The sequence below is a fragment of the Enhydra lutris genome, unplaced genomic scaffold (assembly GCF_002288905.1).
Source record: "Enhydra lutris kenyoni isolate GAN:26980312 unplaced genomic scaffold, ASM228890v2 scaffoldscaffold62, whole genome shotgun sequence".
Classification (NCBI taxonomy): Eukaryota; Metazoa; Chordata; class Mammalia; order Carnivora; family Mustelidae; genus Enhydra; species Enhydra lutris.
In genome coordinates, this window is record NW_019154146.1 from 12,266,634 (window position 1) to 12,291,340 (window position 24,707).

The 24,707-nt window shown below is 37.7% G+C and overlaps 1 protein-coding gene across 3 annotated transcripts in view; it reads left to right on the forward strand.

The window, feature by feature from the left end:
* The first annotated feature begins 9,622 nt into the window (after positions 1–9,622).
* LOC111158679 (transcription factor B1, mitochondrial) overlaps positions 9,623–24,707 on the forward strand; it is a 72,641-nt gene continuing 57,556 nt past the window's right edge. For all 3 annotated transcript variants that reach the window (XM_022520883.1, XM_022520881.1, XM_022520882.1), the window contains exons 1-2: positions 9,623–9,810; positions 12,792–12,943. In XM_022520883.1, coding sequence (XP_022376591.1) covers positions 9,678–9,810; positions 12,792–12,943 — 285 coding nt within the window. In that variant the 5' untranslated portion in view covers positions 9,623–9,677. The remainder of the gene's footprint in view (positions 9,811–12,791; positions 12,944–24,707) is intronic.

Consider the following 24,707-nt stretch of genomic DNA (forward strand, 5'->3'; position numbering starts at 1 on the left):
AGCTTCCTCCGTGAAAGTAATGCATCAGCTGCATTCCATCTGAAAAGAAGCAAAATGCTCTATGTTCTGCTTATGTTCTAGAAATGGGTATATACCATAAGAACCCCCCTTCAAAAGCAATGAATATAAAAGAGTGAGAAAACGGTATATGATCTTCTGATATGACATAAGTCATTATACTTTTATAATAAATGCAGAGTGTTTATTCAAGAAAAAAAAATTACCCACCTACTGCACTTGCTAATGATCTGCCCTGCTAGCACTGTAAAATTTAAAAAACAAACAAAATAAATATGTCATATGAAATACAGAACAGGGTGCCTGGGTGGCTCAGTGGGTTAAGCCGCTGCCTTCGGCTCAGGTCATGATCTCAGGATCCTGGGATCGAGTCCCACATCGGGCTCTCTGCTCAGCAGGGAGCCTGCTTCCCTCTCTCTCTCTCTGCCTGCCTCTCCGTCTACTTGTGACCTCTCTCTGTCAAATAAATAAATAAAATCTTAAAAAAAATAAAAAAATAAAAAAAAATGAAATACAGAACAGTCATCGCAAAGAAGTGAAGGAAGAATGGTAGAGATCTTGGCAGGTCATTATCCACCACTGAGTGGTAAAAATTAGTATAATATATTGTAACAATCATTTTTTAGAGGAAAAAAATGATGAAAACAAAATGGAAAAGTTTAGAATATAGAATGTATCACACATAGTTAGGTTGTTTTATGAAACTGTGTGTGTGTGGATGTGAGGCTGTGTACAAGGTTAGAATATAAGTGGTGTTTTCACTCTGAGTCACAGTCTAAAAGTTTGAAAAATACGTGTGAAGAATATGAAGTGGCTACAGACTGAAATGCAGGAGAATAAGAATAACTGGGATCGTTTCCAGAATGCAGTGTGGCAATTTGTAGCAGTTTGTGCGTTTGTATGCTTGTTTAGAGAGGGGTGGGGGGAGAGGCAGAGGGAGAGAGAGAATCCCAAGGCTCCAGGCTTGATCTCATGACCCTGAGAGTGTGACCCGAGCCAACGTCAAGAGTCAGACTCTTAACTGACCGAGCCACCTAGGTGTCCTTGTAGCAGGTTACTTGTAATATTACTGGAATTCGGAAGGCATTTTCCCTAAGGAATTACTAGTTCATCATGATTGGATATCTAGCTGAAACCACAAAAGCTTATTTAATTCATAGGTAATATATAAATTATAAAGTGACACTTGGTACAATGGGATATATGATTAACATAACGACATGATGTAATATAATGAACACAATACAAAGTAAATTCACTATTGTAGTTACTATAGGCCTAAGCCAGCACTTCCCTCCCTATAGTCTCCTCTCCCATTCATATGACTTCTGAGCAAACGGTTTTAAAGCCTAAAATTATAGGATTTCGGTCACAACATCATGCACCTGCATTTCACAACAAAATTTAAGATTTTGGAATGCTAATTTAATATTTTATGTTTTGTGTTGCTACCAGATTTGGCATAACTGTTACCTAAACTTTCCTGCCGAATTAGAAGCACTTACCCTTCCTCAGCTTCCCCTCCCCAAAAAGAACAAGAGAAGTATGGAATAGGCTAAAACAATGGCAGTTTTTAAACTAGGTAATAATAAGGTCAAATGACACATTTTTTTTAAAGTATAACATTTATAAATCTATCCTTTAGATAATTCTCTATCATTAAAATGTCAGTGTCTGTAAATAATGAAAAAAAAATAAAGAGTTAATATTTAACTGCCATGCTCAATAAAAATCTGCAGAAAGGCAAGTCATCTTTCACGAGAGCCACAGAATAAGAAATGGGCAGGTAATCCTCTGAGCTTACTTTGTCATATGTTACAACAATAAAGGAAAAATATTCTAATGGTTATTTAATTTAAATACCATAAGAGTATTAACAATTCGATGCTGATTATATATAGCTAGATTTATATCTATCTGCTAGACGAGTGTGTTCAGACAGGAAGAGAGAAGGAGAAAAGCATTAACATTTATGAAATATCTTCAGTGTGTTGGCACAGTAATGGTCTCTCATAAGCATTATCTTTTGAGATATAATGATACATAGCATTTTGTGATATTTTAATATTAAAAAATTTTTGTAATACGTTATCTGTTACTACTCTCACATTATAGTTAAAGAAACTATGTTAGCTTCCTATGGCTGCTGTAACAAATTACCACAAACTTGCTGGCTGGAAACAACATAAATTTATCTTACAATAATCCCATGCTTCAGAATGTGAAGTGGGTCTCGCTGGGCTAAAATCAAGATGTCGGCAGGTCTGTGTTATTTTCTGGAGTCTCTGTGGGAGGATTCATTTCCTGTCGTTCCATCTTCTAGAAGCTCCCATCTTCTAGAGACTCACATCTTGAAGGTTTTATCCTTTCAGCTCTTGACACTCTTCTTCCATTTTCAGAGTCATCAACAGTGGGCCATGTCCTTTTCATGCTGCCATTTCTTTGGGTATCTTTTGCAATCCTGTCTTCCAGTTTTAGGGAACCTGGTGATTACACTGGGCTCACCCAATAATCCAGGATAATCTATCTTAAAACCAGACAGTTGGCAAACTGAATTTCATCTGCAACCTTAATTCGCCTTTGTTATGGAATTTAAGATATTCACGGGTTCTGGAAATTAGAATGTGGAAACCTTTAGGAGTTGTTGTTTTTTTCTACCACAGAAACTGGATTTCAGAAAGCATAAGTACCTTACCCAAGGTCACATAAGGAGAAGTAGAGTGGAGTCTGGATTCTGACTCAAATTTGCCTGACTTCAGCAACCCTGCTGCTCTATTTAGTGCACCTTTCTGGACAGTTTATTTGTCTAAAATCAGCGGGAAAAAAATCTCCACAGTTTGGGTCTGATCAAGAAACATACCTTGAGTGCCCGTTGCACTGTGCTAATGTAAAATACACAAAGAAGAATGAAAGACGTTGTTCCCTTTGAAAAACTGAGACTCTGACAAAGGAGACTCCATGTTGTATGACTGTAATGCAATATATTATGATGCGTGTTATACTGAGATACAATATGTACTCTGTTGGCTTTATAAATGCAGTGTTGTAGAAATTCAAAGTGAGAGGGATCAGGACCAAAGCAGAAAGTGCCATGAGGGTAGTCAATATCAAGAAGGTTCTCTGAGGTGGTCACACAGTGCTGGGTTCAGAAAGATGAAGAGAATTTCACTCAGAAGAGGAAATACATTAAGTGGCAGGGGCATTCTTGTGGAACAGCAAGTTTCAGGATACATTGGAGGGAAAGAAAGAGGACATAACAGAAGTAGCACTAGAGAGGAGTTTGGGTCCACACTGTTTTGGACCTTGAATAGGACCAGAAGTTTAAATTATTTTCCTCTAAGTTGGACAGGGCATGAGCAGATATGGTTTAGAAAGGAAAGCCTGGAGAAAGAGAGACTGTTGGAAAGGCTGATGTGGTCATTTCATTACATGTGCACTTGGGAAAAAATGCCAGGCATTCTACAAAAAGTCTATCCACACTTTTAAGGTTTAAGAACAACTTGAATTTTTTGGAGTTTCACATTTCTATAGAAAATAAAGTCTACTCTAATCAGAGGGGGTCGTTTTCATTCATTTATTTAGCAAATATTTATTAAAGAGTTGACTGTGTTTCAAGCTGTATGCTAGGTGAATAATCATTTCACATTAGTAAACAAATAGATACTGCCCTGTTGTCATGGGTCCCACACTTTAGCAGGGCAGACAGCAAAAAAAAAAAAAAAAAAAAAAAAAAAAACCCAAAAAAAAAAAAAAAAAAATAAAAAAAAAAAAGTGTAGTGTACCAAAGGAGACAAACAAGGACTAAGATAGAGAGTCACAGAGGTCATCCCTTGGGTAGAACCAGAATTGACTGATATTTACCCTGTGCACACCGTACTTGTTAAAACATTACAATAGGGTACAGCCACACCCGCTGTATTCTATTTTATTAGATGCTCTCAGGTTCCCTAAGTACCTTCCCTTTGTACTGGAGCCACATTGGATTCGCCCATAAAACTCCTTAGAATTCCTCACTGTCCAGCAACCAAAGAATTGTGCCTGGACTGAGGGGAGCCTCTAGGATTCTGCTCAAGTTCTAAGACCTCTGCCATCCTTTCTGATTGTTAGACACTGACTCCTCATAAGTGAATTAACAGAAACATAGAAAGGAAAGGGAGCAGTTGCATGCTCTGAGTCTGTTCTATCAAAATGGAACCTTTGGAGGAAATGTGTTTATATGACAGTTATTAAGACAATCCTTAAAAAAAAAACTATTCTAAAGAAGAAGAAGGAGGAGGAGGAGAAGAAGAAGAGGAAGAAGAAGAAGAAGAAAAGAAAAGATTGGGAGGTAGCAACGTAAAAGCAAAGTTGATGGAAAAGTAATCAAAGGTCAGATTAGCCTTGTTTCCTGTTAGAACTTAACAAGCAGAGTTCTGAGAAGGTAGCCTCCATGATAAGACATAGAAAAAGAGAAGGCAACCAAAAAGCAGATAGTGATCATTCCAGGCAGAGAAATCTACACATGCTGGAAAAAGAGGAAGCAAGGACCTGGCATGCCTGAGGAGCAAAGAAGACCAGCATGCCTGTAGTTTATTGGAAAGAGGTTGGAGATAGGCAGGGGTCCAATTAGGCTCTTTAAGGCCATAGCGAGCAATTGGATTTTTATCTTAAAAGCAATTGGTGTCCCCTGAAGGGTTGAATGCAGATGACTGAAGTGATCCAATTCACATTTTTAAAATCATTTTGCTGCTGAATATAAATGGATTGTAGATCAAGAAGATGGAGGTTGTTGTAAGAATGTATGTGAAAAGTGTTGACTTCACAAATGGAGAGCAGAAGTCTGGGGTGAGATCTGTTCTCAGGTGTCAATGATGTTAGGATATGGTGTTCAGGGGAGGGAGAGATAGACTGAAGTTTCTGGAATTACTATATGGTGAAGTTGGTGGAGAGACAATGTTTCATGGAGAAAAGCAAGCATTCTATTTGAACATACCATGTTTGAGATATCTGAGACCTCCCAGTGGTGCATACAGCAGGCAGTTAGACATGCAGGATTAGAGCTGGAAATATATTTGAGAAGCATCAGTATAGAAATGGCATTAAACCCATGAAAATTAATGAGACCATCTAGGAAGAAGCAGGAGAGAGAAAAAAAAAAAAAAGATCTTGCACTGAGCCCTGAGATATCATATACTTGAGATTTCGGGTAGAAGAGAAGTCAGCATCTGGGAAAGAGAAAGACACAGGCTGTGGTAGAAGTTGAGAGAACAGAGTACTCCAAAGAGAGGTTAACTGCCAGCCATTGCAAGAGGACTCACGACCCAAAGCTGCAGTCACATTGTCCAAGCTCTCTCAGTAAAGAGTTGGGAGAACTTGGGCACTCAATGTCTCTGTGCTCCCTGTGCCTTATTAAATGCAAACGTGTTCTTACTCACAGTTTTATTTATTCTTAAGCTTTTTTTCCAGTTAAACGTTGAGGTTTAGACTAAAAAACTATTAATATAATAAAGGCTAATTATTTTTACAATGCCTTTAGCTTGTGCTGGTTTTTTTCTTCCTTCACAAAAAGATTTTGCTTTATTGTTTAGGAAAAAAAGGGAAAAAAAGAAACCCTACCCACAGCTCTCTGAATCATCCTAAGTCGAAAGAGTTGTCTGTCCTCATCACCTCATTAAGATACTTGACAATAATTCACAGATCTTTGGGGATAATCTGCAGGTTTTCAAATACTGCCTGGAATAGTAATAAACACTGTATTTTTAAAAATAGTGTTACTGTTACATGGTTCCCTCTGGCAATTAGCCTGTGTTGCTTGCCACAAGTTGCCCTGCTTCTATCCCCAGAGAGTAAGCACTTGGCCTGTCTGTTCAGAATTATCATGTATTTCCTTCTTACCTCTAGGTAGGTCACTAGATTCCTCTGTGAACAGTGGGCATCAAACAACCATTAAAAAAAAAAAGCCTAAATATGTGCAAAATACAGCTGTTAATATTTCTCAAGAGCACTGAGTCATATTGAGTCATATTATGTGAAATTATAAAATACTATCAGAAAAGGCACTTTACATACCATAATAGTCATTTTATAAAGTTCAATTTGGCAATTCCAAGCCACATTTAATTTTCTTTGAAAATTCCCACACAGCAGAAAGATATTGCTCTTTGTGGCTTTCAAGTCTATTTCAGAGAACTGTAAAATGACAACCTTTTGGAATTAGCCCTTTTTCTATAAATAGACACTAAATCACTTTGCCAAATAAAGTCACATATGCACTTTCATTAAAATAAATATAAAATAATAAATAATTTTGCTATGTAACCATTCTGGGATCTATGAAAATTAAAATTCTGTATTATAGCGCAGTATGAATCATTTGTAGTTCTTCATCTTCACTGATAGGTGGGGCTAGTAATTTCTGTATTAATTACAATATTTTAGCATGTTAAAATCTGTATCTAGATGAAGCAGATACTTCAAAGCTTCAAAACTGATGAAACTGCATACTTCTCTTTAAGGGATAAAACTGTTTGCATTAATATGTGAAATATACTACTAAAATACCCCCTGCTGATTTCATAGGCTTTGTAGGGAGTTATGCATAATTTTCTGAAAATTAAAGGACTGAGGGTCAGTATTTATGATAATAAAAATTAGATCTCAAGAACTATTCTAAAAACTTGGACGATTCTTCTAAAATGGAATTTTAAAAATTCAGCTCAACAATTATTTAACACATGCCTGAGGTAGAAGACCAGAGTAGACTCAGAAGATCAGAATTTGAGATTCAGCTGCACTTACCAGCACCATAATAGGGCACACTTGATATCTTTGTAAACCTATCACAGAACTGAAATGAGAATTAAGTGAAGTAGCCTGGGAAACTTTGTAAATAATAGATTGTAACCTAACTGCCATGCAACATATATATTCAGGATAGCACTAGTGCCAAGTAATTCAACTTCATTTGTCTCCAAGTTAATGAAAACAGATAGATACAAGCCGACTTTAATAGGTAGCTTCCATGTTCCTCTAAAGGAAAGGCAAGGTACAATGGCAAAAATTCTGAGCAAAGATTTGGTGGTAATTTGGATCCCAAAAATTGATGAGAAAATCATTACATGGCACACTATAACCTTAGTAAGCTGAACTCTAAGGAAACGAAATCCTGCCAGTCTACATCAAGAGCAGGGTTTAACCCATTGCATCATTAATGTTGTGTAGCTTTGCATCTATTTATTGTGATTGTTTTAGTAAATAGCCATACGAAAACTGTAAAATTAAGCTTTATACTCAGATTCATCTTCCATTTATTTAAATAAGCTCATAAAATTAACATACAGTGGTTAACTTAAAAAATAATTTACCCTGAGGGCTGTGACCCATGAGATTAGAACTCAGAAAAGAAAAAACTTAAAATCTTCTTTCTGAACTTTGCTACGTGATCATAGGGTAAGTCAAATGACCTCCTTCACAGTAAAACAGTAACAATCTCATTCACATAAGAACACTATGAGGAGTCAATGAAATAATTAATATAACTGTGAATGAACGCCTTTCCCAGTATGCTGTGGAATATAAGGACTCTGAATCAAGAGTTTAGGCTTTCAAACTACACTTCGATGCTACGTAGGGCAAATCACCTTACCTCTTTGGGAGTCACTTTCCAATTTTCTAAAGCTAGGAGCTATGTCAGATTATCTCACAGTTCTTTTTAACATAGTTATAAGAGAAAGTGGTTGGGTTTTCCATTGAGATTTCTATGAAAAATTCATTCATAGATTTCACTCATATCATATCTGCAGTTACTTGGTTTTCTGTTAGCTTTATTTTATTTTTTTTAAAGATTTTATTTATTTATTTGACAGACAGAGATCACAAGTAGGCAGAGAGGCAGGCAGAGAGAGAGAGAGAGGAGGAAGCAGGCTCCCTGCTGAGCAGAGAGCCCGATGCGGAACTTGATCCTAGGACCCTGAGATCATGACCTGGGCCGAAGGCAGAGGCTTAACCCACTGAGCCACCCAGGCACCCCTCTGTTAGTTTTATTTTAAACTTACTATTCTGAGAAATAAAAAAATGTTATGATTCGCTTGTGATCAAGGCAACAATTTGAAAAAAGAGTAGTCAGAAAAGCTAAATTCTCCTATATAGCAGAGTAATTTCAATCCTTCTTTGTTTTTTGTTGTTTCCTCTGTTTTAATAGAATTCATACTTGAGTCTTTGTACTTAGATGAAACCACCCTAGGCAAGTCAAATGATCTCTCAACATGGACTGTTCTGCTTAAAAAGCAGGCTCTGGACGTAGGCTTGTGGATTGAAATCCTAATTCCACTACTTTATAGCTATGCAGCCTTGGATAAATTGCTGACCCTCTCTGAGCCTTTATCTTTGTAACAATTAATGAGACAATAGCTGTAAAGCACTCAACTGTGAAGCCTGGTACTTTGGGAAAAGCTCAATGAATGTTAGCTATTCTTAGTATTATCATGTTTATTTCCCTTCCTTTTCATCCTTACCTTTCCAGGTACTGCAAGAAGAGGCTACAACAACTGGAGCATGGAGGGGCAGTAAGAAAACTATGGGAAAGCGAACAAGAAGTGGCAACTAACACTTCCAGGGCAGGGGACCAGGAAGAGCAGCTACCATACATGTCCAGAAACTTAGATTGGATCTGGGTTCCACAATTTTCTAGCTTTGTGAATATCAATTAATTTATATCACCTCTCTAAGTTTTTGTTTTCTCCGCTCTGAGACTAGTAATACTTATATGGTAAAACTGTTAGTGAAAGGCTCAAAAACAAATATTCGCTATACGCGAAAACACTTCCCGAACTCTAAACAAGGCGGTTTTTCTCATTGACTGGATACGTGTAGAGGGGGGCAGAAGAATTGGATTTGCTCTGGCCTCCTCACTGCAAACTGTGCGCCTATCCTTTAACCTCTCTGGCCCGTTCATCCGCTAGATCATTAGGGTAGTAACGGCCACCATTGATTACAGGCCTAATGCATGCCGTGCATTGCACTGTGTTCTGAGTCTGTACACCAGGCGACTTTTATCATTTAGTTCCTGCAATTTTACGTTCCTGCAAAAAATATCTCCATTTAACAGATGAAAAACTAAGGTTGAAAGAAGTTAGAAACCTGCCCTCCGGCACCTACAATGCTAACGTTCTAAAAACATCTATCATGAGAAAATCGTTAGCAACCAATAGTTTTGCCTCTAATCATTGGCTTTCCCGCAATTATCCACAGAGAGGAATTAGGTATGGCTATCTGCGAGATTTCACCTCGGAGTGTTTCCGGGCTCCAAGATCCTCTGACTCGCCCCTCCGCGTTCTGGTCCAGGCCCCGCCTCGTTCCCGCCCCCCCGGCCGCTCCGGCCACCGCCCACCCAGGAGAGACTCCGCCCGCCCCCCCCACCGCGCCTTCACACCATCAAGGGCGAAAAGCAGCTCACACCCAGCCTGCACCGCGCTTAGCGAGACTCGACGCATGCGCTCTGTGTACGCCCAGATTTCCTTTCTGTCCTCAGCGCTTCCGGCGAGGTACATCCGTCCAATAAGGTGGGCTCGGAGGCGGGCCTTAATGCTCCCCGCTCCCGCCCCCCCACTTCCTTTTCCGCGGACGATTTAAGAGCAGCGCGAAAAGTCTGTGGTAGGACTGGGACTGTTGCGTGGGGCTGCATGGCTGGTTCTGGGACGCTGAGCGCTTTCCGTCTCCCGCCGTTGCCCACGATTCGAGAAATCATTAAGTTATTCAGGCTGCAAGCAGCGAAGCAGCTATCCCAGAATTTTCTCCTGGACTTGAGGCTGACAGGTGGCTGTCTTCTCAGTGCTCCTCCGCATCCCCGGGGACGTGGGCAGGGCGTTTCGCGCGGACCCTGCGGGCGCGTGTCTGAGGTCAGGCAGTGTGCAGGGGGCCTTAGGTCAGGTCCTTCTACCGCTTTGTGCTGAAAGGAGCGCAGGAGACGCGTGGAACGTCTTGTTCGCCGACATAATGGCGTGCTCGCGGGCGTTCGCCGTGGGCTGGTGAAGGCAAGTTGTGCAGACGCCGAGCAGACACTAGGGGAGGCAGGGGTCGCGTAGCGTGAAAGGCGGTTGTGGAAATTCGAATCTCGGTGTGTTAACACTAATGAAAGGGTACTGCGTGTGTGGCTAGTTTGGCTTCTCATGCAATGTAAAGTTATCAATTTAAATTAGTGCGAAGAATTTTTAAGTAACATTGAAAAAGTATCACTCCTGGGATTACGTTATTTAAATGTTTACTTGTTGAATCCAAAACCCTCGAGGGCGCAATATTCAGTAAATACATGTCAGAGAAGCTACTGTGTGCTAGTGATGGAGATGCAATTTGGGAGTGAACCAGCCAAAAGTCTGTCCTCAGGGAGCTTACATTTTTAGCAAGTTTATATTCCCACCCCTATTTTAAGTCACTTTTTGTAAGGTAAAATTTACGTGCAATAAAATTAACCAGTTGGAAGTGTAGGGTTTGATGAGTTGTGACAGACGTATACCCCATTTAACCGCCACCCCATATCTTGGTGATACTTTCTTCTGAAAAGTGAGGTTGCAAGAATAAATAATATGTATTACAAATATGTCCACTAGTTCACTGTTGGAATATTTACCGTATTTGAGGTTTTGATATTTAGTTCCATTTTGGTGCCTCTCGAGAAGCTGAAAGATAGGAGAGATCATACACAAATAGTTCATTTTCAGTTAAGTATAGTCCACAAGCCATCAATAAGATGTCTTATTTCTTGGATGTGGAGTCTTTATTCTGCTAGTAGAAATACAACATTGGGTAAAATAGCTTAACTAAGCTTCAACTTCTCATCTGTTAGTTGGAGGAAGACCCCTATTACAAGATCTTTAAAGGGTTACCCACCGCTAAAATTCTTTAGTTCTAGTAGTAACTAGAACCAGCTTTGTCTGCCAGTCATTAGTCACATTCTGTAGGTATAAAATACCATTCTTAAGATGGAAAATATAGGTCTTTATATTTTTATGTAGAAAAAAAGTCCTTTGTTTACAGATTCTGGAATCTGGGTACTATTCCCTTTTCTCTGGGAACCAAAGTGAAGGGAGATTAAAGTACTTGGTTTGAGGTGAGAAGCTCAGGTGGGAACAGATGCTTCCTGAATTGACAGTGCCACTTTGATATTCATTTGTATTTGTGCCTGAAAAGTTTGAGGGCAGAGCCCCTGACCTCTCAACTATACTAGCTCTCCGTTTAAGAGAATGAGAATGTTAAATTCATAATGCCTGTGCTTAATGTATCAGTTGTGTTCCTTCTAAAAGGCATTGGTTTGTAGTGGAGGAAGGATTGCTTTAGAATTTACACCTGAGCTGGATTCAGCTCTCTTCCATTTGCTTTCTAGATGACCTTGCACGATGAAACAATAAGGAGGAAATAGAAAAGTTTAAAGAAGTTAAATTGGGATAGTAGTTCTTAATGTGTTGGAAGGATTGTGAGATGCAAGTGAGAAAGCATGTAAAGCACCTAAAAGCAATGGTTGATGAGCATATGCTAATTCCCTCTGAGCACCAGTTAAAAAGCAAAACAATTTTGGGGTGCCTGGGTGGCTCAGTCAGTTTAGTGTTCCTCTCTTGATTTCCACTCAGGTCATGATTTTGAGGTGGTGAGTCTGCTTGAGACTCTCTCTCTCCCCCCCTCCCCCTCACTCTTTCTCTAAATAAAATAAATAAATCTTTAAAAAAAAAAAAGACAAAACCATTTTTGCTTTCTATTTGGGGTTTTAAGCCTACAAAAATGGTACTATACAGTCTCCGTGAACACTGCAAGAAAGTGCTGGTATGTTTTCAGTGGCTAAATTTCCACTATCCCAGGAGGCCCAGTTACTTGGATTTTAGTAACTCAGTCAATAAGATCAGCCCATCATATGTTTTTTCAGAAGTGATAGTTGGTTGCAGTGAATCCTCTGTACTTTTTCATTCTTTCTTTTTTTTTTTTTTTTTAATAGATTCTATTTATTTGACAGAGATCACAAGTAGGCAGAGAGGCAGGCAGAGAGAGGAGGAAGCAGGCTCCCCGCTGAGCAGAGAGCCAATGAGGGGCATGATTCCAGGACTTTGAGATCATGACCTGAGCTGAAGGCAGAGGCTTTAACGCACTGAGCCACCCAGGCGCCCCCTTTTTCATTATTTCTTAAGGTCAGCTAAGTTAAAGAGGTTAATTTAAGACATTAACTTTTCCTTATTAATTTGCATATTTGCAAAGCTTACAACAACTCCACTTAAGAAGTTTAACTTTTTCCTAAAAATGACCAAGAATCTATATTTCTGCTAGTCCTATGATCTAGGGACTTGTTGCTGTGGCCATATGGACCAGCTGGATGTCTACAGGTAAAAGTGAGACTGCCAGCACTTTTTGCTTTGGGATTTCAAACTAGCAGTATTGGAAATTTTGAATGTAAAACTAGTCTTACTTATTCAAATATTCAGTATTTGGCAACTGTAGAGAGATGGTGAGTGCTTACCTGGTCGGTTCTTAGGAACTGATTGATTGGTTTGGTGGAGGAAAATACAGTATTAACTATATTTAATTTAGGAAGTTTGTCATGATAATCCTATTTTTGTTAAGGGACTGATAATATAATTCAACTGTGTTGTGATCACATAGTGAATGGCCACTATATGTTGGTTCAGGTTGAGTTAAATAATCAGACAAATATGGTATAGAGGATTCCTTGAATAACAGTTGATGAGAATCTATAGAGATTATTAAATTTTGCACACTGAAATTTATCAAAATCATTAAAATGTTTTTTTTCCTAGATAAAATTGTAAGGAAAGCTGGGAATCTTACAGATGCTTATGTGTATGAAGTGGGCCCTGGGCCAGGGGGAATCACAAGATCCATTCTTAATGCCAATGTTGCTGAACTTTTGGTGGTTGAAAAGGATAGTCGATTTATTCCTGGATTACAGGTAAGGTACTTAAAATATCTTTTTTTAGGAGGCCCAAAAAAAAAAAAAAAAAAAAAACTGACTTCAATCTTCAGGCTATGATTTTTTTTTTTTTTTTTTAAAGATTTTATTTATTCATTTGACAGAGAGAGAGAGATCACAAGTAAGCAGGGAGGCAGGCAGAGAGAGAGGAGGAAGCTGGCCCTCCACGGAGCAGAGAGCCCGATGCGGGGCTCGATCCCAGGATTCTGGGATCATGACCTGAGCCGAAGGCAGAGGCTTTAACTCACTGAGCCACCCAGGCGCCCCCAGGCTATGATTCTTAAACCTCAGGATATCCAAGGATCTCCTTTGTGGCTCTTCAAACTGCAGATCTCCAGGCCCCATTCCAGAGATTTTGATTCCATAGTCTCAAGAGGTCTAGGAATTGCATTTCTTTTTTTTTTTTTTTTTTTTTTAAAGATTTTATTTATTTATTTGACAGAGAGAAATCACAAGCAGGCAGAGAGGCGGGCAGAGAGAGAGAGGAGGAAGCAGGCTCCCTGCTGAGCAGAAAGCCCGATGCGGGGCTTGAACCCAGGACCTGGGATCATGACCTGAGCCGAAGGCAGCGGCTTAACCCACTGAGCCACCCAGGCGCCCCTAGGAATTGCATTTCTAACAAGCATCCCAGCGTGTTGGTTAATAGACCACTTCTTAAATAAACCTGTGTTAATGCATCAGTGCTAGACAAACTACTTGCTTTGTGTGATTTTTTTTTTTTTTTTTAATCTACTAGTGGTGCATGTTCTGGCCCACTCCTTCAAAAATAAGTAAATAATGCCAGTAATGACTGAGTTATTGGCATGATTTATGAGAACTTCATTTAGATTGAGAAAATCATTCTACAAGCAAAAGATGGAGAAAACATATGCTTTTTAAAGAGATTAGTTGTTAAGCTTAAGCATTTGGTAAGAACTAAGTGAAGAAATGAAATACCACTGTACACAGATTTAAGATGAAGTTTGAATAAAGTGTTACATGCATCTTTAAAACAGTAGGTGCCATTGTTATATGAGAAATATTTGAGGGAACTGGGCATGTTTCATTTGGAGAAGAGGAGCCTTGGGTGCTTATTTTGATTTCTAAAAAAAGACTAATACAAATAGGGAATCGAGGGAGACAGGTGTGGATTTAAAATAAGGAGGGACTTATATTTTTTAAATGGTGGCAAACAGTGAAACCCATTTTATCAAGGATTTTGTAAAGGGAATTCTTCATAGTGGGGCGCTTAATGGCTGAAGGGCCTTTGTTTGATTCCTCTGTAATTCTAAAACTTTAGAAGAGCCCTTATCCTTTGGCTTAGATGAGTAGCAATTTGTTAAGTGACTCCAACACAATAATAAAGTTATCAGCATTATTACTTTCACACAAGAGACAAATTGGCTTAAAATTGGTACAGTCTAATGCTTGTATGTGCAATAATTGAAAAATGTTTCATTTCTACCAAAACAGTTTGAGGAAATTTGTTTGAAAAATCTAGGGGCTTTGTGTGCACGCAACTGATTTTTTTGTTTAGAAACTTAGTGATTTCTTATGATTGGGCTACATTTTGTTTTATGCTTTAAAAATATATTTAGTTTTATCTAACTTTACTATTGACAGAATTGACAGTTAGTTTCAGATTTATATTATTTTACAATTTTCATATGGTACATATTCCTTGATGTAGAATGTTAATAGCGATTTTTGCTTTGAACCACCTTCTTCTTTGAAGAACTGTAACTCAATTAGAGGTGAAAGTGTGAATATCTTATTTTTGGTGTGATCATGAGGTAGTGGAAAGAAGCTGAATAACACTGTGATTCCGTTCAGGTTTTTTCATCTAGCCCTTTTTGGACATTGGGAATACTCCTCTGACTTTTAGGCACTTGAAGAGACTTCCTAACCCTCAATCTTACCATCTGTTATACGTGATTCTTTCTCATGAGGCAAGGAGGTGAATCAAATTTCTGTTCATCCCCACCTTAATTTACATATTCTCCTTTCCTGATCTCAACTAAAGATCTTTGAAGACAGACTATTTAAAAGGCAACTACACGCTTCTCTTTTCAGCTGCCCCACCGAGACCCTGCACTCTCAACCCCTGTCTTGTTTTGTCTTATTAAATTGACCATCTGATACACTATATTTTTTATTTGATCTACTTTACCCCTCTGGAATGTCAGTACCAAGAGCATGGAGATTTTTGTGTGTTTTGTTTCGTGCTCTACCACATATAACCATGGCTGGCAGATAGCAGGTGTTGGGTAATGTCTTATATGGGAAAATAAAAGGTTGACTATGTGCATAATATATCTAATCAACCAACTGAATGTGTCATTTAATAGTGAAAATAAATAATTGTGCAGCATTGATTATTAAAAAGTTTTGTGCTCTTTTTTTAAATATAAATTTATTTCAAGGTAAATTCCTCTGGAAGAAATGTGTATTTGTCTTACCTGTCTCTGTAGAAGAAGCAAAATTAATTCTTAGTGTCTTACATTGCAGGAAAGGAATTTGCCCTAAAAAGAAATGTTGGGTGCTAAAATATCAAATAGATTTCTTTTTCCTATAAAGAATGTTTCAATATGTAAAACCACTTTCATTTAGAGGGACTAAATTAATCATAAAACTGAATAAAGGCAGAAGGAGTGATCTATTCTAAGGATTCCATTTTAGTGGTTTCTAAGCTAATAGAATTACGTTTTAAAGAAATTGTAATAATTTATAAAATGTCTTCTAGCTGAAAATATATCATTTGTATTTTAATCCAATTCTCAAGATATCGTCATGAGGCATCTTAGGGTCTTAGGGCAAAGAACATAGTGTTAACATACGAGTTTCACCATCAGCATGTTGTAAAGTAAAAAACCATGTCTCTTCTAATATGTGAACATATTGTAGGATAGTTTTATGGTAAAGAACACAGATTTCAGCATCAGATTGCCTGACTTTGACTTCGGGCTCTATCATTTACTGGTTATATGTCTTCAGGCAGGTAACTATGTCCTCTGTGTCTCAGTTTGCTCCTAGGATTGTAATGAGGATTAAATGAATGCCTCATACTTACTTAGTTAAGCACTCAATATAATTTTCAATATAAATAAATTATTGTTCTCTGCCTTGGAGATCTGTTCATTAAGGATTGATCAGGAGACTGCTTATCTGGAAAGAGGTATGGGAGAACAGTAAAGTTACTCCTTTGGAACACTATAGAGTATAAATCCCCAGTGCTGTGGAAACACTGGAGCTTTCTCCCAACTCTTCAAGTTACCATTAGACATCTAGGGTTTCTTTCTCTTAATGTTGGAGCATTCTCTTGTGATTGTGCATTTTGGGGGTTTTTTCTTGTTGTTAATTATTTTTTAGTTGCTTATTGTTGTTACATTTTTGTGGCTGGGTGGATTCTCTGCTTTGGAGGGCAGTGAGATTTTTTTTGGTACCCCAGGGACTTGAGGTTTCATTAGGTTCTTCCCCCATTTCTGGACTGGAGAGAACAACATAAGTAATCCGCTCTCCTTGAAGTAAGCAATCTGGGTTCTTCTTTTTTTTTCCCTGTCTTATAAATATGTAAAATCTTTAAAACAATCATATTTATGGAGGGCTTACTGCACTAAGTACTTTGTTTCACAGCTTTACCGAGTATTATTGATGTGCAGTAAACTGCACGTGTTTGAAGTGTACAGATTACCAAATTTTGACAAATGTAGTGTCCTGAAACCATCACCACAGTCAAGATAATGAACATCCATCACCTTCAGGATTCCTCATTTTCCTTTATAATCCATCCCTCCTTCCTCCCCTTCCCTGTCGTCAGACAGCCATGGTTCTGTTTTGTCACTATAGGATATTTTCCATTTTTTAGAATTTCATATGAATGGAATCGTACAATGTATGCTCTTTTTTGTCTTCTGTCTTTTACTGAACATAAGTATTTTGAGATTCATCCATGTTGGGGTGTTTATCAATAGTTCGATTTATTTATCGCTGACCAGTATTCCATTCCTTGGATATGCCACATTTATAAATCCATTCACTAGTTGATGGACTTTGGGTTGTTTTCATTTTTTGGCAATTATGTAAAGAGCTGTCATTAACACTCACATGCAAGTCTTTGTGTGAATATATACTTTTATTTCTCTTGGGAAAGATTAGATGCAGAGTGTCTGAGTCTTATGGTAGGTATATATTAAACTTTTTGTGAAACTACCAAAACGTTTTACAAAGTAGCTATACCATTTTAACATTCTCCCCAGCCGCGCATGAGAGTTACCTTTACGTCACATGTTCTCACGTTTGGTATGATTAATCTTTTTTTTTTTTTTTTTATGGCAATAGCCTTTTTTTTTTTTTTTTAAGATTTTATTTATTTATCTGTCAGAGAGAGAGAGGGAGAGAGAGCGAGCACAGGCAGACTGAATGGCAGGCAGAGGCAGAGGGAAAAGCAGGCTCCCTGACGAGCAAGGAGCCCAATGTGGGACTCGATCCCAGGAGGCTGGGATCATGACCTGAGCCGAAGGCAGCTGCTTAACCAACTGAGCCACCCAGGCGTCCCTGATTAATCTTTTTTAATTGTAACCATCCAAACGAGCATATAGTGGTATCTTAATATGATTTTCCTAATCAGCAATATTGGACATATTTTCTTAAGATTTAATTATGTTTATAAGGAGAGTGTGGGTTGGGGGGGCAGAGGGAGAGGAAAAGAGAAAATCCTCAAGCATACTCCTCCCTGAGTGCAGAGCCCAATGTGGGGCTTGAACCCAGGACCCCGAGATCGAAAGTAAGAGTTAGCTGCTTAACCGACTGAGCTGCCCAGGTGCCCCTGGACATGTTTTCATGTGTTTATTTGCCACCTATATATCTTCTCTGGAGAATTATGCAAATATTTTGAGCATTTCTTGTTTTGTCTTCATATTATTGTATTATAAGAAATCTTTATGTAGATTAGATACAGGTATTTTGTCAGATACACGTTTTGTAGTGATTTCTACTCAGATGGGACTTACCTTTCCATTTTTGACATTTAATGGTGTCTTTCAGAGAGTAAAACTTAGTTTTAATGAAGTACAGTTTATCAAATTTTTCTTTTTGAATTTGATGCTTTTTGCATCTTATATTAAAAAATAATTGTCAAAACAAGAACTAAGAATTTCCATGTTTTCTTCTAGATGTTTTATAGCTTTATTAAGTTTTTCATGTAGGTTTATGATATATTTTTGAGTTGCCTTTTGTGTGTAGTGTGAGGTGTAGGAGTAGAGGTTCATTATTTTGCACCATTGTTGAAAATTTTATCTTTTCTTCATTGAATTGCCTTGATCCTATTGTCAAAAATCAACTGGTCTTATATATGGTGGTCTGTTTCTGTACTTCCAGTTCTTTACTGTTGATATGTAGGTCTGTTTTCTTCACTGTGACTAACCTGTATTGATTCCCATAGCTTTATAGTAAGACTTGAGAGCAGGTAATGTAAGTCTTCCAACCTTACCTTTTCTTTTCCAAAATTGTTTTAGCTCTTCTATAAGTCCTTAGCATTTCCATATAGTTTTAAAATGAGATCATCAGTTTCCTTTTTTTTAAAAGCCTCATGGGACTTTGATTGGGTTTGGATTAAAACTGTAGTTCACTGTGAGGAAAACTAGCATCTTAATGGCATAAGCTTCTGATCTGTAAACATGGTATGTCTCCCTGTAGGTTTCCTTCAGTTTCTCTCAACAGTGTTTTGTAGTTCTAAGTATACAAGTCTTGCATATCTTTTGTCAAATTTACCCCTATGTCCTTCTTTTTGATGCCATTGTATTTGGTATTGGTTTTTAATTTCCATTCGTTTGTTGCTACTGTGTGGAAATACCATCTCTTTTGGCGTGGACTTTGTGTCCTGCAGCCTTCTTGTGCTCGCTTCTTTGTGGCTATTTTGTAGATTTCTTAGGATTTTCTGCATGTGTTATCATTTCATCTGCAGTAAAGACTGTTTTACCTTCTCCATTTCAGTATCTTTGCCTCTATTTCTTCTTGTCTTGGCTAGAATCTCCAGTACAGTGTGAATGGAACTAGGAGTACACATCCTTGCCTGTCCCTGACCTCATGGAAAGCATTCAGACTTTCACCCTTGAATATGATGTTAGCTGTAGGTTCTTCCTGGATCTCCTTTTTCATACTGAGGAAGGTCCCTCTGTTTGCTGAGGGATCATGGTGCTTTGTTTGGTTTTTGTTTTTGTTTTAAATAATGGATGTTGAGTTTGCAGAAATACTTTTCCTGTGTTTAATGAGATAATAATGTGGCTTTTTTTTTTTTTTTAGTTAAAATGATAAATTTTATTGTTTTTTTGGGTTTTTTTTCCCTAATGGTAAACCAACCATCTGTAGAATCTTCAGTGATCTCTTTTCTCTCTCATTCAATATTGGTAATTTGTGTATTTCTCTTTTTTTCTTATCAGTCTTACAGTATATTGGTGAACTTTATTGATCTCAAAAAAGAACAACAAAAAAGCTCTTGATTTCATTGATCAATTTTGGGTTCCGTTTTCTATTTGATTTCTGCCCTGAAATCCTCATGTTATGCTGCTTCCTTGAAGTTTACTTTGTTCCTTCTATAGTTTTTTAAGGTGGAAGCTGAAGTGGTTTCTTTGAGGCCTTTATTTTCTTACAGGTGTTTAGTGCCATAAATATCCTCTCAGTAAAACGTGAGCAGAATCCCACAAATTTTGGTAGGTTGTGTTTTCATTTTCACTCATAATGAATGAAATTTACCAATTTACTTAAAAATTTTTTTTGCAATATTAGACCTAAAGAAAGACTTCTGAAAGACGTTAGAATTCCTATATAAACCTTCAGCTCTAATTTCCCTTTCAATTTCTTATTTGACTTGTTGGGTCCTTTCGTTTTTCACCTTCTGGAGGCCACCTGCATTTATTAGCCTGAGGAAGAACCTCAGATATAGAAGCTTCTATATCTACTATTGACTTTAATCCTTCTGCTTCACTCTTACTAAGGCCCTTGTGATTATGTTGGGTCTACCCAGATAATCTAGGATAATCTCCCCATATTGGGATCTTTAATTTAATCACATCTGCAAAGTCCTTTTTACCACATAAGGTAACATAGTCACAGGGATTAAGACATCTTTTGGGGCCAGTAGTCAGCCTGCTGCAATTTTTATCTGTAACTCTGTTTTACTATTAGTAATTTATTGATGGTATATGGTTATACATCTGTAACATATCCCAGCTTATCTTCAGGTAATAAAATACCACTTTATGTATAGCATGCAAATGTTAAGGTAGTGTGTTTGTGTTTCTCCTTGCAGGCCTTTGTACTATTGTCATACGTTTTACTTCTCCATATGTTGTAAAGTTCACAGTACAACGTTATTTTTGCTTTAAAGTCAATTCTGTATTAAAAGAGATTTCAATACAGTTGACTTTTGAACAATGTGGGGGTAAGTGGTGCTGACTCGCACATAGATGAAAATCCACATATAACTTTGGATCCCCAGGAACTTAACTACTAAAGTCTGCTGTTAACTGGAAGCCTTACCAATAGCCAATCAATTAATGCATACTTTGTATGTTACATGTGTTATGTGCTGTATTCTTATAATAAAGTAAGCTAGAGAAAGGAAAACATTACTAAGAAAATCATAAGGAAAGGCATCTGGGGGCTCACTCAGTTAGGCATCTTAATCTTGGTTTCAGCTCAGGTCCTGATCTCAGGGTCCTGAGATCAAGCCCCACATCAGGCTCCACACTCAGCATGGAGTTTGCTTGTCGCTCTCCTTCTGATCCTTCCCCTGTGTGCGCACACGCTCTCTATCTCTCAAAATCTTTAAAAAAAAAAAAAAAAAAGGAAGAGCGAATATATTTACAGTACTGTAAGAAATCTTCATGTAAGTGGACCAACCAGTGCTATTCAAACTCTGTTGTTAAAGGATCAACTATAATAAGAAACACTGTTACATATTTATACATTTGGTTACTTTTTTTTTTTTTTTTTTGGTATTATGTAGATTCCATGTGCAGCATGGAGCCCAGCACAACTCAGGACCCTGAGATCAAGAGCTGGATGCTCAACTAACTGAGCCACCCTGGTGCCCCCATATGGTTACTATTTTGAGTGCTCCTCATCTGTATTTACATTTAGTATTATTTTCTTTCTACCTGAAAGATTTTCTTTAGCACTTTTTGTAACTGTGTATCTGTTGGTGACAGAACTTCCAGTGTTTGTATGTCTAAAAAAGTGTTTTATTTTGCCTTTGTTTTTGAAAAACATACTAACCTTTTTTGTTTGTTTGTTTGCTTTGTTTTTTTAGTAGTCGAAAAATGTTGCTCAGCCATCTTCTCATTTGCATTGTTTCTCACAGGAAATCTGTTTTCATTCTTGTCTTTGCCCCTCTGACTTTTTTCTCTGACTTCTTTTAAGATTTACTCTCTATCCCTGGTTTTGAGCAGTTTCATCATGGTGCACCTTCGTGTCCTTTTCTTCATGTTCCTCTTGTGTGGGGCACCTGGAGCTTTCTGGATCTGCAGGTTTCCCTACATCTCCTGCTGTCCAGCATCTGAAAACTGTTGTTTCATCTACGTTGTTCATTTTTTTATCTGTTTAAGCCAGAAGAGACTACATGGTCTTTTATACTCCATCTTAGCCAGAGTAAGAAGCTCTAGGATTCTTCTTAATTATTATGTGCTTCTTTCATGGAATTTTGGAGACAGTAAGTCATGATTATTGTTAGTATCACCTCTGGGGTTTGTAAGAGGTAAACACTGATTATTTCTACTTAACAGGCAGGATGGAAAGCTCACAGGATTGAGATCAAATAGGCTGGTGTCAGATCTCAGAAACAGCACATACTAGCTTTGTGATCTTGAGCTTGCTGTTGAAGCAGTTTTAGCTTCAGCTTTCTCATCTGCAGCATGGGAATAATCGCTATTATTTGTGATCCTTGGAGGAAAGATGGAAATTTATGTGAAGAGATTGGCATCTAAAGAGCCTGGCATACTGCCAGTAGCCAGTAAACGGTTGCTATTATAATGATGCTCCTTCCCTGTCATCTTATAAGGGGTATATAAAGTAATTTAGTCATCCTGGCAAAAGGAACTGTTTTTCAGCAGAGACAATAAAACTTTGAAATTCTTTCATCTCTACCAAATTTTACAGAAGAAAAGATGACCCGACTTTGTGTTGTGACATGATTAGATACATCACACATGTAACTCACTTGATACAGCTACAGTTAATCAAAACTGGACAAATAACTAGAAGGTAGTCTACAGCCAAAGTGATTTCCTAGTCTACTACAGATTAGAAGTACAGAGATCAGTGCTAGAAGCAGACCCACTGACAACAGCAAGAAGTAACAGATATTACTGTGGCAGAAAAGGTATAACAAGCAAACATAAAAACTAAAAAAAAAAGGCAGCTCAGTAATAAGGATCATAACCATTGAAGCCATTACTCTACAGGCAACAGTGACCCTAGCCATCAAGAAAAGGGTGAAATAGGGTGTATTGTTCTCAGCTTAAGGAAAAGAATTGTGGGATACTGTATGGAAGGATTTCTGTATGTAAGTTTTTCATTCTTTTTTATTTTCACAAGTTTTTTTAATTGAATCATAATTAACATTCCGTGTTGTATTAGTTTCAGGTGTACAATATAATGATCAACACTTCTGTACATTTCCCAGAGCTCCTCAAGATAAATGTACCTTTAATTCTCTTTATCTCTTTCACCTCTTATTCCACCCAGCTCCCCTCTGCAATGACTACTTAGTTCTCTGTATTTAAGATTCTGTTTTTCTATTTGTCTCTTTTCTGTTTGTTCTGTTCTTCAAATTCCACATATAAGTGAAATCATATGGTACTTGTCTTGCTCTGACTGACTGACTTTACTTAGCATTGTATCCCCTAGGTCCATCTGTGTTGCTGCAAATGTGAAGATTTCATTCTTTTTTATGCCTGAGTAATATTTCATTGTGTGTGTGTGTGTGTGTGTGTGTGTGTATATATATATACCACATCTTCTGTATCCATTCACCTATCCATGGACACATGGGCTGCTTCCATACCTTGGCTGTCGTAAACAATGCTGTAGTAAACAAGGGGGCTCATGTATCTTTTCAAATTAGTGGTTTAGTTTTTTAGAGATAAATACCCAGTAGTGGAATTACTGAATTTTATGGTAATTGTATTTTTAATATTTGAGAAACCTCCATACTGTTTTTCACAGTGGCTATACCAATTTTCATTCCCACCAATAGTACACAAAGATTCCTTTTTCTCTATATCCTCACCAACACTTGTTATTTCTTGTGTTTTTTATTTTATCCATTCTGATGGGCATAAAGTGATATCTCACCGTGGTTTTGATGTGCATTTCTCTGATTAGTGATGTTGAGCATCGTTTCATGTCTGTTGACCATCTATATGTCTTATTTAGAATATGTTTACTCAGGTCCTCTGCCTGTTTTTTTTTTTTTTTTTTTTTTAAGATTTTTTATTTATTTATTCGACAGACGGAGATCACGAGTAGGCAGAGAGGCAGGCAGAGAGAGAGGGGGAAGCAGGCTCCCCGCTGAGCAGAGAGCCCGATGTGGGGCTCGATCCCAGGACCCTGGGACATGACCTGAGCTGAAGGCAGAGGCCTTAACCCACTGAGCCACCCAGGCGCCCCTCCTCTGCCTGTTTTTTAATAGGATTATTTGGGGTTTTTTGGTGCTGAGTTGTATAAGTTCTTTATATATTTTGGATACTATGTTTGGTTGATGTTTTCTTTCACTCTGCAGAAGCTTTTTATTTCGGTTAGTCCCAGTAGTTTAATATTGCCTTTGTTTCCCTTGCCTGAGGAGACATAGCTAGAAAAAAAATTTTTATGCCCAGTGTCAAAGGAATTACTGCCTGTGTTTTCTCCTTGGAATTTTGTGGTTTCAGGTCTCACATTTAGATCTTTAATGCATTTTAAGTTTGTTGTTGTTGTTGTTGTTGTTGTTTTAATGTACGATATAAGAAAGTGGTAGAGTTTCATCCTTTTGCATGTAGCTGTCCAGTTTTCCCAACACCATTTGTTGAAGAGACCATCTTTTTCTCCATTATATGTTCTTGCCTCCTTTGTCAAAGATTAATTGACCAAAGAAAATGTGGTTTTATTTCTGGGCTCTCTATGTTGCTCCACTGATCTATGTGCCTGTTTTTTTGCCGGTACCATACTATTTTGATTTCTATAACTTTGCAGTATATCTGGGAAATCTGGGGTTGTGATACCTCCAACTTTTGTTCTTTTTCACGTTTACGTTGGTTATTTGGGGTCTTTTATGGTTCCATATAAATTTTAGGGTAATTTATACTAGTTTTGTGAAAACTGTTGGTATTTTGATGGGATTCCATTAAACCTATAGATTGCTTTGGGTAGTATGGACATTTTAGCAGTGTTGGCTCTTCTGGTCCATGAGTATGGAATATCTTTCCACTTGTGTCATTTTTAATTTTTTTCATAAATGTTTCATAGTTTTCAGAGTATGGGTCCTTTACCTCCTTGGTTAAGTTTATTCCTAGGTATTTTGTTATTTTGGGTGTAATTATAAATGGGATTATTTCCTTAATTTTTCTTTCTGCTACTTCATTGTTATTCATTAAAAAAAACATTCACCATAATCGAGTGGAATTTATTCCAGGAATGCAGGGGTGGTTCAGTATTTGCTAATCAACCACAATTAATGTGATATATCACATTAATATGAGAAAGAATAAAAACTATATGATCATCTCAATACATA